The sequence below is a fragment of the Neopsephotus bourkii genome, unplaced genomic scaffold (assembly GCF_033783945.1).
Source record: "Neopsephotus bourkii isolate Nb327-2 ecotype Australia unplaced genomic scaffold, CSIRO-AGI_Nbou_v1 NB_1292, whole genome shotgun sequence".
Taxonomy (NCBI): Eukaryota; Metazoa; Chordata; class Aves; order Psittaciformes; family Psittacidae; genus Neopsephotus; species Neopsephotus bourkii.
The window spans coordinates 4,110,932-4,127,683 of NW_026901776.1; the positions used below are offsets into that span (position 1 = coordinate 4,110,932).

The following is a 16,752-nucleotide window of genomic DNA, read 5'->3' on the forward strand; positions in this document are numbered from 1 at the left end:
GACTGCATTTTCCCCTTTCTTATGTCCTCTATCATCCCCTTTATAGTATGCACAACTTTAGGAAGAGACACTATCTATGTGTACTACTGCCTCAGTCAGAATTCTTCTGGGAGAAGAAGTGAATCATCTCCTTGTCAGTCGCTTCTTTTCTCTTTACCCCACCTGTAAGAAAATAAAGCCTCAAATTTAGAAATGCTTTAATCTTACTAAGACAAGCTTAGCTTCTTTATGATCTTTGTTTATATTAAAAGTCCTCAATGTGTTTCTCCTGACAGTTTCATTATATTCCATGAAATAGACCAAACAGCTGGCCTGCTTTAATGCAAAGAAATATGACAATGTTTCCTACAATATTATGTTTATACGATAGTATATGATTACAGAAATGTGGGAATGTTTATATCATTTGTTAACATAGTGCCTCCAATGCTGTGTATCTAAAAACAACATACTCCACAGACCTCCTTCCAGCAACCCCAGAGAATTGGAAGAAGGAATCTAGAGAGTGTGTCTTAACCTTAATACACCTCCATATTAAATTGTAGAAATGGAGACAACAGCAGCATACACCCATAATGAAACCATAAGCAATAAGGAAACTGGAGGCTACTGGATATATACATATATAATACCAATTTCTTGAATTTCTAGCAGATCATACCTTTTAATTTTGAAAAGAACCAAGTTAGAAGTTCATAAATGGTAACACAGAAGGCAAGACAATTGTACGTGCTAAATAGCCAGTATCTGCTGCAGAAATATCTACTAAAGAGGCAAAAATCTTAAACAAGAAATCAGACTTAAATAATAAACAGTAAGAAAGAGAAAAGAAACACGACTAATAGGGTTGGACTATCCTTATAAAGAATTAAACAATTCTGCATAAAGAATTATTTCTACATCACTAAAAGACAGCTTCTGAAAGGCAGCACATAACTGATTTAAAAATAAATCTAAGAAAGCAACAACAATCTAATCCTTAGAAAACAAAATCCTTTTTGCAACATACAGACACACGCCATCACCACCACAAAGAGCTCACCAGATACAAACTGTAAGCAGACACATACAAACAGTCATTTAGATATATAGTATTGAAAATCTGGCAATGTGTAGCAAAGTCTTCAGGATTTAATGAACAAGGCCACCTCTAACAGATCAGAAACCTTTTGCTACGAGCAAACCTTTTGCTACAATCTTGTGATTGTCTAAAAAGTGTAAGATGACCGCCAGTAATTTCCTTTGAAGCAAGGACAGACAAAGCCTTTGCCCATCTGGGGACATTAAGAGGCTGTGACCACACCATAGGACACACGCACTATTCTCACCAGTCCTAATGAGGGTATCGAGCCCATTTCTCTGCCTTCCCATTTTCTCCCCCAGTAAATCCAAGCCTCCTCTGAAGTATCTGGTACATGCTACTAGCAGAAACAAAATGCTATGTGGTCCAGTATGGCAATTTTGACAATCCCACAACAATTAATGCATTCATGTTCTTAGTCTTCCCTGTCCTTAAGGATCAGTAGTAGGAATACGATGAAAAGAAGTATTAAAAATCCCTCTTGTGTATATAAGTCTAAAAAATCATAAATATTAACATATTAACACATACTATTTACAACTGTGCCAAAACAGACTCGTTACATCATTCATATTTTCAAATAGAGGGTGAAATTTTGGAAAGTGTAAAATACAACAAATTATCTGAATAAGTACATATGACAAAACTAAATGCATTTTAAAATTAATTAAATGTTTTATGAGCTTGAACATATTGCAAGCTATTTGCTGAAAAACTGTATATGGAATCTGTGACACTTGTCTTTAAATCACCGTTTCTTCTGCCACAGAATAAAAGCATTCTATATTTTTCTCCTACACCTATTAGCACTGTTACTATTTCTCCTACCTATACACTTAGCTACTCTTTGCAGCTAGTAAAATAGATAAAATTGAAGGCAGTGGTAGATTCTTTTAACAAGTAAGTTGAGGTGTGGTTTCCATGTGCGATTTACAATGGGAAGATAAAACGTAACATTTTCTGAGCAAGGCAAATCACATGGCTAGTAGCTAAAGCAAACTGTATTTGCGGCTTTACCTAATTTATGCAGGACTTTACCTAATAATAATAAAAAGTATGAGCAACCTTTTGCTGCATTCCCATAACAGCAACAAAACAGTGGTACAAAGAAAGAGCCAAATGTGATTTTTAACCTCTTTTTACATAAAATCATAAAAAAGCATAAAAGCTGGATTAACTGCCTCCCGAACCCACATAGCACCAGCCGGGTTCTCATCCCCAGCTGGCAAAACTGGCAACTCTTTATTTTTGTTTAAATACCTGGTTTACAGCCAGCCAGACAAGCAAGAGCATCAAAAGGGTTTCATTTAGGCAAAAGGAAAACAGTCTGAAAATAGTGTAAATAAAGCAAAAGGCATCTCAACTTATTTTAATATAAATGTAATAAAATTGTACGTAATGCATTCACAATAAATACACACTGGTATTTTCTTTAAGTAATTTCTACATCTCATGGTGTTAAGAAACTACAGGATTTGTAGACCGTGACAAATCAATGGAACTGCTGGAGTCCAGCAGCTCCTATAACCAAATCCATACAGTTAGGGCAGGCATGAGAACATGACAATACACACTGCCCTAGCATTACAGAATCCTTTCCAAACAGATCTTGGATTTGAGGGATTTGTTTTTAATTACAAAGAACATAGGTCAAGAAAGCTCAAACTCAGTGCTAAAATGAACATGACACACAGTTTCAGGCTTTGTACCTATGAATAATTCAGGGTTTTGCTTACCATGAAGTGGATGCTTGCTTTTAGAAATACCCTTTTTGTCTGTGAGGACCAAAAGAAAACTGGATGTCCCTCCAGCATTTGTGCAGTATTCTTCTATATAAGGGGTAGCAACTTAAGCACCTGGCCAGGCACAGACATCAGTGGAAAGTCTCATGTCCTGTACTTTGTATGCTGCCCTTAAAACCTGCCTCCATCATTTCCAGCCAATTCTTGTCCCCCCCCGTAAGATTCCACAAATCTGTGTTTAAGCAAATACACTGTCCTAACAACTCAGTCCCTTCAAAATCACAGCAGGAAAGGCAGCAAGCCCACCAAAACCATCATAAAAGGCAGAAGTACAACCCCTCTGGAATCTACAGAAAGAGCAGCTACACCAAGTACATACTCCAGCCAGGTGAGTTTTCATGAAGTAAAGATGAAGTTACCTGCTTTCTTTCACAGAATTTGTTTAGTCACGTCATTCAGATATATGACTTCTTTTTCTTCATCTGCTTCACACACCTGGGGTGCCAAAATCCCAAGGCACCTCGTCAAGATCTAGGGGAGGTTTTAGGACCTGAGAGCTCCAGCACAATGTGACATCAGCGTGTGGATAACATCACTCATCCCTGTTTTACATCTCACATCATCACTGTACCCAAGTGACTTTCCAATGTTGAGTAAAGCAGGAGGTGCGCTGATTGCAGTTCAGTCTGGATGATACCATAGTATATGGGCAATAAAATTCAAAAGATTACCATAATTTTTATTACTTGAGGGAATCTTACTCCATTTGGGTTTAGGGCTCTAGTGCAAGAACTGGTTCTTTCAGAGGCAGTGTCAGCCTAACTCACATTCTTGTTTCCTTTCCCTTAAGATATCTTCCCTTACCTTAACAAAACTATGCAACAGGCATCTGCTTCCAGGCATATGCAGGTATTTCAGTGTTTTTGTGGATGTCTTAGAGGTGTTAGACATTAGTTTCAGCTGCGGGAAAACTATTTATTTACCTTAAAACTTTCATCTATATCTTGGTCAAAAGGCAACTCAACTTTATGCAGTTTACTGAGACAGCACAAATAGCCAGCTGTAACAAGGGATAACAAAGTATTCCCTAATGACTCCACTGCCTGCACACTTTGAGGTTTCTGAGAAGTATCACTGGCAATGACCATGTATATGATGGGATAGTGCTTCGCAGAGCAAAGACCCTCAGGCCCTACATATTCAGTTCACAGCCTGAACTTTGCCTTTCATACAACTAGATAAAACACACACACTGCAGAGCTGCTAAGATCACAGCAATTCAGCTGAATTTACCCCTCACATGTAACAATTCATTTTGCTAACAAGTAACTATAGATCAGAAAAATACCCTCGTATTTGCATTTATTGACAAAAAAAAAGCTATCTTCTAATGCTACTCCCCACTGCTGAAAATTGCAATGTCTTGGACTTAAAAATATTAACAAAAATCATCAGTACCACTGGAAATCTGCCCCTTCCTAGAAAACAAAAATCCATTCAACAGACTTTCTCCACTACTTCACCAGTGGTTGTAGATTTTAATCTTCAGGTTTACCAGTCAGTACATGTCCGGGTTTCCTTTGCTTTACATATGTCACTGCTCTAAGAGCCTAACATACAGTCCACAGAATTTGATGTAGATTTAATTTTTATGATGAAAACCAATGAAAAGATAACTTTCATCTCTTTATTTGGTACCTAGAGCTGAAGTTGTTTTGAGAGGCAGCAGCCTGAGACATACCTGCAAACTCTTACTTACAAGGGCTTGAGGCACTTACGAAGCATGCAAATAAATCAGCCAGCAAAAGAGAAGTTGATATAAGCACACAGAATCAGGTTGGAAGGGATCTCAAGGATCATCTGGGCCAACCTTTCTTGGCAAAGCATGACCTAGACTAGATGGCCCAGCACCCTGTCCATGCAAGCTTTTTACAAGATCCTGTGAAAGTAAGAGGTTAAGAGGTTAGCCAGCAGTGTAACAGGTGAAGCCTGTGACCAGCAGCCTCTGGAAGATGTTTGGTCACACAGCAGTAATTCACACAACCGAGAAAGGTACTTCCCACAGACCTCTAAATGGTGGTTAGTTGCTGTAACTTCTGGAGTCTGCACAGACAAATTCAGCAATACCCTTGAGCATGAAAGGCTTCATAAAATTCACTGTCAAACTTCCACAAAGGGTTGTCAGCACTTGGTTTTATCTTCAAAAGAACAATACCAAAACACTGGCTTCATACTTTGTTTTAGACAACTAGGCAACTTCTTGGGAAAACAGTTACATTTTTTACCTAATTACGGTTTCTCTTAATAGTGTTAGATACAGACTTTCTGATAGGACATTACAAGTAGCTTGTTGCTCAATCAATAATTTTGACAGAACAGATGGAAAAATACTGAAACATCTAAACAAACTGTCTGTACACCTATGTTGTGAAAGAAAACTGAGAACTTGGATACACCAATGTACTGTTAATTTAAGGGGAAAAAGCTGTTTTCAATTAACCTTACAGTTCAGGTGGAATCTATGTTCCTTAGGCATTCCTGGTAACCCTTCACGCATTTTTATTGCTACAGTTGTTGGTTTGCTAACAAATAGTCACCCATATATTATTCAACAAAAGTTGAAAAGCATACTTGCTAGAACTTTCTATCAATTGTGATAACGACTACAACAATGAGAACATTTATAATTAACACTAATGAACCAAAGAAATACATATTTCTTTATAGAAACAGATTTTTATCCAAATGTCTGAAAACACTTCCTGCAAAAAGGTATGTTTGCCAAGTCTTATACAAGTTTAGTTACTACAACTGTAACTGGAATGAACTGGTATAATTGGTACGACCGGTGAAAGTATTGCTGCAACAATGGTAAAAAAAAAAGACTTGAATAAATACTCATTGCTTTTATTATACAGAGCTGAAAATACAAAACATTAAGGTTATAGATACCCTGGGAAATGGATACCCAAGAAGTCAAGGAAGAAAGTTTTCTATTACTGCTCTAATTTGTGTGGTAGTTTTTCTCCATTTTCTATGTGGCTTATACCTCTGGTTTACTCCTGGTCCCAGTGCAGACCATCTTCCTAATATAATTTTGTACTAGAGATGTCCCCCATCTTACCCAGCTTTTTGTTATGTAACCTTAAAAAAAAAAAAAAAAGGCAAACTGATTTTTTTTTCATTAGCTGGCACATGTTGTGCTGCACCAGAGATGAAACATTCTGGTACAAAAAACCTCCTAGAGTAAAGAGTGTGCACTACTAGTTAAGGTGTCTAACCTCCTACATCGGACTCTGCCTTCAGCAGAATTTGAAATATTAAAAAGACAAAAAGACCCAAACAAAACAAACAAACAAAAAAAACCCAAACCAGAAATACAAGCTATTGCAAATGAAAAAGGTATTCTAACCAATGAGTGCAAATCAATGGCAACCCTGGTGATCAAAACAAAGAAAACAAAACAAACCAACAAACAAACAAACAACCCCAGCAACAGCAAAACCACCAAAACCAACAAGAAAAACCCACCAAACAGAACCAAAGCAAACCAAAAGACCAAGAAAATAAACTCATATTAAAAGGACACCTCAAAAACAAAACCTATTCAATGGATAAAACCAAACCAAAGCCCTGAAAGTGAAAATAACTCTGTTGTAGAATAAGCAGACACCTTTCATAGAAGGCAGCAAGTAAAAGAAAAGGATGATTTCCATCTACAGAAAGATGGCACTTACCTCTCATAACTCTACCACTCTACTACTGGAAAAAAACTGCAGAGCTGTTCATATCTGTATTAATTATCACTGCAGTAGTCTCTAGAACATACACTGCCATAAGATGTAAGATGTGTAAGAAGTAATAAATAATGATAATACTGTGATATTTCTTTCTGGTTGCTCATTCTTCCTGAAATGATTTTGAATTCTTACTGATGTTAAACAGCATTTGTTCAGCTTTTATTTATGCTTCATTACTTTTGGAAAAACTAAAGGCTTTTGCTGAGATGGAAATAATGTTTGCATTGATTAAATGAAAATTAATGAAAAAAAGCTGCAAGCATGTTATCAAGACAGTCTTTGTAAGAACTGTCACGCTTACCCTTGTTTTACCAAAAAAACCCAGTGGGGTTTATTAGAAAATTGCTCTCTGCTTTAAAGTTCTGGCATGCACAGCACAGTTTATTGACAGGCAGTGTGGAGCTAATCTGTTTTTTAGTCTTTTGTTTGTTTTATTATTTTTTCATATTTGTTACATCTCTCCCCTTGAGAAGTCTGATACTGCTTGTGGACAACTAGATGTTGTGTCTGGTAAGATTAACCAGATTGCATGAAAATTCAAATTCTTATTACCTTATTGGTTATGTGGCTTCAGGAGAAAGTCTAACTCTTGTGCCAATTTATCTATTGTTGCAGCAACTCTTCCACATGTGTAACTGAGCAATGTTTTCATCCCCTATGCAAGTGCTCCCATCTTTTGATCTTGATACTGGTTATTGCCAATAAATGATGTTCTGCTCTGGATACCCTGCCTTGTCCACATTCCATCACATTCATCTCAGGGGCCCACTGGCAATGTCAAGCTGACAAACATGCCCAAATTCAAATCACCAGCATTTTTGATGATTTAGGAGCATAAGATGACACAGCATGGTACACTAAAATATAGGAGGTGATAACAAAACGGAAAAAAGACCACATTTAAATTTTCATGAGGTGTTAGCATTTCAGGATAAAACAACTTTTGAATTTCCATTTCCTTTTAATGCTAATAAAATAATAAATTTTATACTTGCAAAGAGAAAATTCCATACTGTGAATCTCCCATAAATCAGATGGGAAAATATTTTCGGACACAGAAGCTACTCCTCTTCACACCCCCACTGGTCCTCACCCAGAAATAAAATGTAGCCAAATATACAACAGACAGCTGTTCAAGAGAACATGCCAACACTAAACCACACCTCCACAGGTAAAATACATTCTATTGTGCCTCTGTTAAGAATCAGATTATGTATGAAGCATCTAGGTAAACACAGAGTACATGAACTATCCTTTTGAAGCCAAAGGAAAATTAGTTAAGCAAAGCACAACATAACTACAGTGTCTGGGTACTGAGCACACTAACTATACTTTCAGGAAAATTAGTACAAGTTATCAGAGCCTGAAGCTCTTTGATTTTCAGCAAAAGCCAGCAACCAAAAGCAACGCATTCTGCCTCACCTCATACTGTAGGCACTGTCTCATACTATAGGTAAAGACACTCAAATATCAAAAGAAAAAATAATTATGGCATCAGTGTCGCTAGAGGACTTAGCAATTAAATATTCATCATATTAGATACTTTCGATTTTATGGAATAAAATAGATCTCACCACTGAAAATTTTTTTAAGGAATCCTTTTTTGTTTATATAAATAGATATGAACATTTAGACTCCATTAAACTAATGTAAAGGAATAAGCAAAAATTCAATCCACACAGTAGGTCCTTTGGTGTGATGGTTCACACATAAAAGATGATTTTTTTTTGTTGATTACACCTTCTCTCCTTACTCAGCTTTACATTTGCCCCTATGACAAAGAGGTAATGCTGCCTGTTACACATTACTTCTAGTCATAATGGTATACCCATCACACATATTTTATTTTTTTTTTACCATGAAAATTGGAAGGTTAAAATCTTTCTTGTGACATCAGAAGAAAAATATTATCACAACCTGCAACATTACCAATATGTGACATTAAAGAATTACCCTTTAGACAGCATTATTTGAGCATGGAACACAATGATTTGAATGCATCATTTTAAAAGGAAGAAAGAATACAATTACCACCTTTATCAGTCTCTGGCTGATAAAAACTAATGTTGTGTCCTTGGACAAAGCAACAATTCATAACGTACTTTCCTAAATGTACATTGAACACTCGTAGGTTCCATTTCTTTTTATCATAAAGTTTTTGGGAGTGGGGTAGGTTTGCTGAGGGTTTGGGGTTTTTTTGGGGGGGCACTCTATTTTGTTCATTCTAACTTGGCGATCAAAGAATTTTTATTTTTACACTATTACAGAAGTGCATTTTTCTAGGTTTCCAAAACCACCTTATTCAACCTTCCCCATCTGTCACCATCTGCTTCTTTTTAGCATGTACTTTTTGTGTGATCACATAAGCATGTGAAAAATAACTAACATTCAGATGATTGTCTGCTGGTACATTTGAGGACTGGGCATAATAAAAGTGAACTGCCAAAACGTACTTAACACTTCTAATTTTGTTGGGTCTTGCATGTAAGCTACATTTGATTTTCAAACTGTTTTACAGTTGGAAAGTTGATCAGGTACTCTAGCTCAACAGTAAAACTGAGACTACATAATTAGCTAAGCACTAAGATTATATTCAAAGAGAGGAACAAAACCCAGAAATACATCCACACGAATTCACACATCCATCTTGACTGAGTCTGTCTGCACAATGTTGCCTGAGGCACAGGATAAGATGCTACAAGCAGCCTACTTCTGGACAGTCACAGCCTGTGTCTTCCCCATTCCTTGTTCCACAGGACAAGCAATAAAGGACTCATAATTACAAGGGTGCATGAATCAACACAGACAATTTGGTGGCATGTCTCATTATCCTTTTTTCTAGAAAAAAAAAAAAATTCACAGAAGTGAAGAAAATAAAAAGAAGGAAAATAACAACACGAACCACCCATTCCCTGAAATAAAACCCAAAAGCCACTGACAATAAATTTCCATTGATGCTCACCAGAGGTAACCAAATATGAGTGAGAACTTGCTCTCCAGAGCATGATGGAAGACCTAGCCTAACAAAGTTTCTCTTCCACTGTCTTTTATAGTATTGTTCCAACTCCTAGAAGTTCATACCAGTCAAAGCCTTGTGAATGTACATTCCATCTGGCAATATCTTAACAGCTGCTTTTCCTTAATTTATGCCATTTTCCACAGATTCCCTTTTCCCCTATTTACCTTTTCTATCCAGTAGTTCTAGAGGTGGAAAATAATGACACACACCTACTATTTATATAAAAGTTGCATAGAATTTCAGAAAGCACATTACTTAGATGTCTCAATTATCTTTAAGTCCAAATGAAATTTAAACGAAAAGAAGACAAAAAGGAAACTGTATAAGCTATGACAAAAATTATTCTGGCCCTCAGTTCCTCTATATTCATAACCAAACAGCTCTCTAGCAAGCTCCTCTTCAGTTGCTCATCAATTCCTCCTGCCTTTTGTGTCTCTCTGCAAAACATTCTATTAGTTTCTACTAAAAGAAAATTAAGAAAAAAAAACCAACATATTTTTTTCTTAGTTCAAACTCTGTTTCCTGACTACAATCACATTTTTCCCTGTAAGAAAAACCTTCACATCTCTAAGCTGTGTTTTCTGCACTATCTCAATCTACCTTTGAGATACTTAGATTCACAAATTTCTTTTATTTCCTGTTCACCTCCCTTGCTATCTTCCTATTTTACTCAATTCTTTATGAAACTTCCTTTTCCCTGTAATATAACATGCTGCTCTTTTTACATTCAAATCTTGGCTAATCTCTCTCAATTGTCCTGCCTTAGTTTATCCATGATGTTGGCTGTTTTCAACAAGTTCTTTGCAAACAAGCACTTTCATGCTTTTCCCAACACCTGAATCAGCTCTTCTGCAAAATTCACATTGCAGCTTCTATCTGCATTAAAATCCCTGTTTGAAACAGTGCTTTGCTATGAGACATGTATATATGTGCCTGCAAAACCTGAAAACTTCCAATTTCCGTGCTAGCCTGTCTCAGCGTATGTCAGTGGTTCCCTCTCTCTCTGTGTATCACTTAGTTTCAACTTGTATCAGACCAGCTATGTGGCAGATCATCATATTCTCAGTCCAAAAATTTACCATGCTGCCCCTGTAAATATCCTGATCCAATATGTTAAAAGAATGAAATAAATTTATAGCTGCACCAGTGACAAAACATTTTTCTGCTTCTACTATAACTTTTTATAATCTGCATATGCCACATCATGCTTAGAAAATTCAACTTCAAATCCTGTAAACGGGAGAAAAGTGCTTTTTCTTGCTATAACCATGCCTACAGTACAGGGTACTATGCTTACCCTTGCTGAAATTTTGCCACTGAACTTCAGTGGCCAAGCCCTAGATTTTGGATCACCTCTATATCAAAGCCATACCCTTCCCAAAAAGAAAAGTTGTAAGGAAGAAATTAAGTGCAAAGTGAGGAAAGACAACAGTTGCCTCTTGACAAAAGAGTTTTTACCTTTCATTCCTCTGAGGTAAAACAGAGAAATAACTGATTACACGTGATATCTCTCACTGCCATTTCAGAAAGAAAGAGCACCAAAAAAACATACTGGACAAACAAGCTTGTGTAATGGATCTTAGTATTTCCTTCATCTCAGCTGGTCTCATTTTAAAATTATTTGTAAGACATGCAAGCCTTCCCATGCCTATGGACAAAGGCTACTGTGGTCTTACTTACTGTCACATTTTGTTAAGTGATAGTTTCTGCATAAACTAGCACAGCCAGTCTTAGGTCCTGTATGAAAAGTCAGGCCCCATCAATGTGAGATGGAAGAGCCTTTTAAACAGTGGGTGGGAAGGACTACACTGATATCAGCAACATAAGGTTTTGTGGGGAAAATGCAGCAACAGGAAAACTTATTTTTTGATTAAGAGTAATCCTGTAATCACCGTAGGAAATAATTCTGTATGGATCCACAAGGACACCTTCACCTTAAAGAATGTCATGCACAGAGGAAATCCATCTTACCCTCGGTTAGCTACTTCCCCGTTTTCTTGTTGGAAGCAACTGCAATCCAATTTTTGCAAAAAGATGTAATACCAAGCAGGACTTTTCTGTCTCAAACAACAGTCCAAAAAACATTTGAAGAACCAAGCTCAAGTTTGGAACTGAGTCTGTAACACTGAATTAACACCAAAAAAAGGCTAGGTATAGATTTCTGCCAGTGCAAGGCTCCTGGGTCAACTGCTTCCTGGCTAGGACTGCAGCCTCAGGCTACCCCTATATGTTACACAGTACACTGTCCTAGTGTCCTCTACCACCAGCCAGTAAGTACATGGGAAAGTGAACCAAAAGGCCTGCAGAAGGGATGCACTCATAACAACTGACCTCGATGAAAGAGAATGAGCAAGGGTATTATTGAAAGGACAGATGCTGAATGGAGTTCTCCACATAGATGGAGAATACTTTGTTTTTAAAGGAAGGCTAAAAGGTATCTGCCTTTACACTTACCATAACCAAACAAAGAATGAGTATATGCTGCCATTTGACTTGGGATAAACAAGCAGGAATTCAATGTGGTAACAGAATTAAAAGTCCAGCTGTAACATGAGGTTCTCATGACCTGCATTTGTCGAAAGGTAGTAAGTCTTTGGCCTCTGGTAATGATTTCTACGCCCTGAACTGCAACAAGAAATCATTTTTGTATATTCATTTTCTGACGCATGCACATGAATAGACTGGAGGACCCAGTTTCTTGATGGTCCCTTTATGAGTCAGCTGTCCCAGGTATAAGAATAGATATAATTGTCTTAGGTAAGCAACTATCTAGTCAATGCACTGATAAACACTATTGCAGTAGCAGAGTACGAAGGAAGTTTATTTTTTGCAATGGTGTCTGTGTACCGCTAACTTCACCCTTTTACATAAGAATGTGTGGATAAAGGTGTTGAGTCATCTTACACCATATCAGTAACCTGTCTAGGGTTGCCTTAAACCCTTCACATCTCAGGTAAAAGGGAGCGAGTTCTATGGTACGCAGGGTTAATGAAGAGTCATTTCCTTCAAGACAGACCTGTAGAGCCTGGGTGTCTGAAAATACTCATAATGGGAGGAGAAGGACTTCTAGAAAACAGGCAAACTGGATCAAGTAACCTGTGCTAAGTGTCTAAAATCCCAAATGACCCCTTGCCAAGTCCAACAGAAGAGAGCTTACATGTTTCCAAAAGTGAGAGATGGAGATGGAGACGAAAGCAACTGAATGGGATATTTGCACTCTTTGAGAATGTTTTCAAGACTGCTGACAAGAGACAATGAGCGGGTAAGAGCTGGCAATGACACCTGTAGTCTATGGCAGTGATGACAGTATCATCCCTTGTGTTCTTGTTGCTGGGATAGATTATGGGTGTGGAACACAAGAAAAGTGGACCCTCTACTAAGCCAAACAGGCACATCTGCAACTTCTAAATAGCCATTAAAAAAAATCAAAAGAGGCTAAGAATAGTTCTGAAATCCTTAAATGTAGATAGCTTCTGAGTGTCCCTAAACACAAAGGAGATGTCAGAAACTGACAAACAGAACAGCAATAATCTGTAACTAAATCTTCCTTGGAATCTATGGGATAGGATTCTGCAAAGGACAGAAGCTATCAAGTGAGTTTGTCTCATAACTAGAGCAGCTGGTCAATCACCAAACATGAAATGAACATACTCAATCAACCAAAATTATCTAGGTACTTCAAACCTGCAGTGTGAGAGCACGACCGCTCAGATTTCTATTCTCTGCTGAAAGAAAGATGGAAGATCGAACCAGATGGATGAAGAGAAAGTTAGTGGCTCCTAGGAATTCTGATATTTCCTTTATAGTTGGAGAAAAAGAATGCATCAAAAGGTCTTCCTATGATTCAAACTGGTTTTAACTCTACATACTGTATTAACTTATAACCCATTACTGGCAGTTTGAACTTCCTCCAAGTGCAAATTGGAGAAGACTTAATTTGCTTTAAGAGACTTTGAAAGACTCACAAACTCACAAACCTGACCATCCTAAAACCTTCATTTCCAGCCAGCAGTACGCAAAAGGTGATGTGTACCAGCTTCCATGACATCCCTCAATTGTAAGGTTCAGAATAAAAATGAAGCGCAATCTAAACTCGCTTGTTGAAATAGGTTCCAGGGCTTGTTGCCACTACTCACAATTCAATACTTTTGAAAATAAAGAGGGTAAAGGGCTATGCTGAAACAGTGCATCCTCACCTCTTCCCTCCAAACTAAGGCACATTCTTCTTCAAAGACAATATATAGTAGAGACTTTTTGGTGGTGCTGAGTTGCTGCAAGAGGTGGGGAATCCCTTAAAGAATCACTACTAAAAGAAATGGTGGGACTGCAGGGTCTCATAAAGCCCTTCAGGTTGACAAGAAAGTTATCTCAGTGTCAGGTGTGTATCATGTTAATTAGCAATCGAATGCTGACAAGAACAAAAATAAGGGCTAATCCAGCTTCCACAGAATCCTTGGCATTAAGTAAAAAAAATGATGCTGACTTTCATGTTAATACAGGAGTTGTGCTTGTCATCCCCAGGAGAGAGGCAGAACATCATTTCCCAACACCGCAATTAGTACTGTTGACTGAAGACAGACAGGACAAAAGCACAAGTTTGAGAGTGCTTCTCTTGTTTTTTCTCAGTAAGCATCAGTGGAAGAGCTGTCAGCACTTATCATTTGGGTGACTTGAGCTTCTACACAGACTCTGCAATAGCCAAACCAGAGCTGTTTTCAACATCCTACCCATTTCTTTTATCAGTCCTCGAGAAGTGTGACATTTGGCACTCCAAGTCCTAGCTAATGGTAAAGACGGGGAGGCATACTCGGGGATGCCACTTCTGCTTAATACTAGGAAATAGCTAAGTTTTGGTGCCCACCTCAACCAGTTCTGAGGTTGATACACTCAACTGTTTCAGCAGAAATATCTGAAATGCCAACTCCCTCTCTCTGCAACTGGGAAGTTCGAATAAAACCCAAAAAACTCAGTACTTTCCTATCCCCCTCGCCTCCACTGAGGCTATATAAATGCTAGTTATACAGCTCAGTCAAGCAGGATCATATGTTCCAAGTGACAGACAGATGGAAGATTATTTTTGAAGAAATCATTGGAAGATAAATCTTTAACAGACGAAGGCAAACATGAAAAGGAAAATGCATGTTAGAGGCCTTTTTAAACACTAAGAAGTGCAGCACTGATATGCAATCACCACAAAGAATAGTAGCACATACAATTCTGAGTAACAACTGCATAATATTAACCAGGCAGACTGTCAATTCTTTACTACAATGAACAGTTTTCAGTATACAAACATCATGGTCTAAAATTGATTGAAAAAAATAAACATTTTATACTGTATTACAAGAATATGTTCTAAATCATACCTCGGGTGCCAGGTATTCTGGAGTACCACAGAATGTTTTCATAGTTGCTGCGTCTGTGATTCCTTCTTTGCAAAGTCCAAAATCTGTAATTTTTATGTGTCCATCTTTATCCAACATTAGATTTTCTAACTGTGTGTTGGGGAAAAAAATGATCCCTTAGTACTTTTTAACAGGACAGGCTGACGCATTGTATCAGTTTTGTCAAAAAGATGCAGTATAATTGCTTGCAATAGAATTTGTTTGTGATTTGTTTAAAAAAAAATTCAGCATCTCTTATTTTACAGCACTCAACGGTGTTTACTGTTATACAATTTAAATATTTATTTAATGATTCAATACAGCTTACAATAGTAAATCCCAGGTCAATCAAAGTGCGACCCTTCATTCTGAAGTTCTACAAGTTTGGGGCATCTTCCATAGAACAAAAGCTAAATATCTTTTTTAATATTCTCAAGACAAAGTCAAGTAATTCAAGGTTGCAGTCATGGCGGTCATTTGGCAAGAATTCATAGGTTTCCTTTGCTGTAACATGACCTTCATTTATTAAGATGCATTTTACTTACTATGTCACAAAACAGTATATATCCAGAGATCCTTTAATCTTGCACAATCTTTTCAATAACAGACAAGCTACTGATAAAAACAAAACCCTGAGGTAAACTCCTTGTATACTTGCAAAGGACACTGTCCTTGAATTGTGTATGCGTACCTCTGCATGCTCTGCATGCTTTTGAAATACACCATTCTTGCTTTGAAATGTGAAAACAGAATACAGTCAATTATGAAGTATCTAAACAACAGGAATAAAAAATGCTGCAGTGTTTACTGTGGACCATCTCAAAAGCATGGCTAACATTGTTTTCCCAAAAGCTTTTTATTAGCAGTATTCTAAATACAGATAGAAGTAAAACCAAGTAAAACATACTTCTGAAAAACTTTTTGCAACAGAAAAAGCTTTTTCCCCCTAATTATAAGGTGTGTAGTGAAATTACTAACAAAGAACAATTATAGCCCTGTCCTCTTATTATCATTCCTTGACTAGACAATTCCGTATTTTTCCAAGATGTCACAGTATTTCATATTATTACAACAGATTCTGCTACAAACAGGAAACCCTCTGTTTTGTTTTCTGTCTGCCTCCCTGAGCAGAGCTTGCCTACCACTGCCTCCTTCTCCCTGGTTTCTGTACAAGGAGTCCATGAATGAACTCCACTAGGCATACATGTACAATGTGAAAGCACAATTTCTCATGCAAGAAATGAAAGGTTCAGCACAAAAATAAAATAGTCTTGTTGTGGAATTTAAAAATTCCTCCCACATAGGTCTGAAAATGTTCCTGCTGAAAGCAGAGGTTACTTTCCATAGAATTTGGTCATACTGTGCCACAGAATACTTAGAGCTTCAGGCAACAACAGAGGATACACAACTGTATACACAGGCAAATCTAAGACAAACTATATTCCACTATTACGAAACTTTGCCAAGATACAAAAGACAAAATAATTGTTTAATTGACTGAAATTCTTTTCCAATTGAAGTATTGTTAATTGTTTAAAATGTTTTCAAATCATACACGAACATAACCCTTTGGTGAGATAAACAGAATGTAGTCGCATTGCCCCAGTTCCCCATTTCCCTTCTTTGTGGACATTGAGAACTACATTTAAGATTTATGTTGAAATCCAATTTAAGTTATAAGTAATGGACTAAAAAATAAAAATAAAACTACCAGAAATTTAAACCT

At 37.2% G+C, this 16,752-nt stretch overlaps 1 protein-coding gene across 6 annotated transcripts in view; it reads right to left on the minus strand.

Moving 5' to 3' along the window:
• Window positions 1-16,752, minus strand: part of AKT3 (AKT serine/threonine kinase 3) — a 148,189-nt gene that overhangs the window by 20,238 nt on the left and 111,199 nt on the right. For 4 of the 6 annotated variants that reach the window (XM_061365774.1, XM_061365772.1, XM_061365775.1 and 1 more), the window contains exon 10: window positions 15,009-15,137. The exons of the other annotated variants lie outside the window; for them this stretch is intronic. In XM_061365774.1, coding sequence (XP_061221758.1) covers window positions 15,009-15,137 — 129 coding nt within the window. The remainder of the gene's footprint in view (window positions 1-15,008; window positions 15,138-16,752) is intronic. 6 annotated transcript variants of the gene reach the window in all.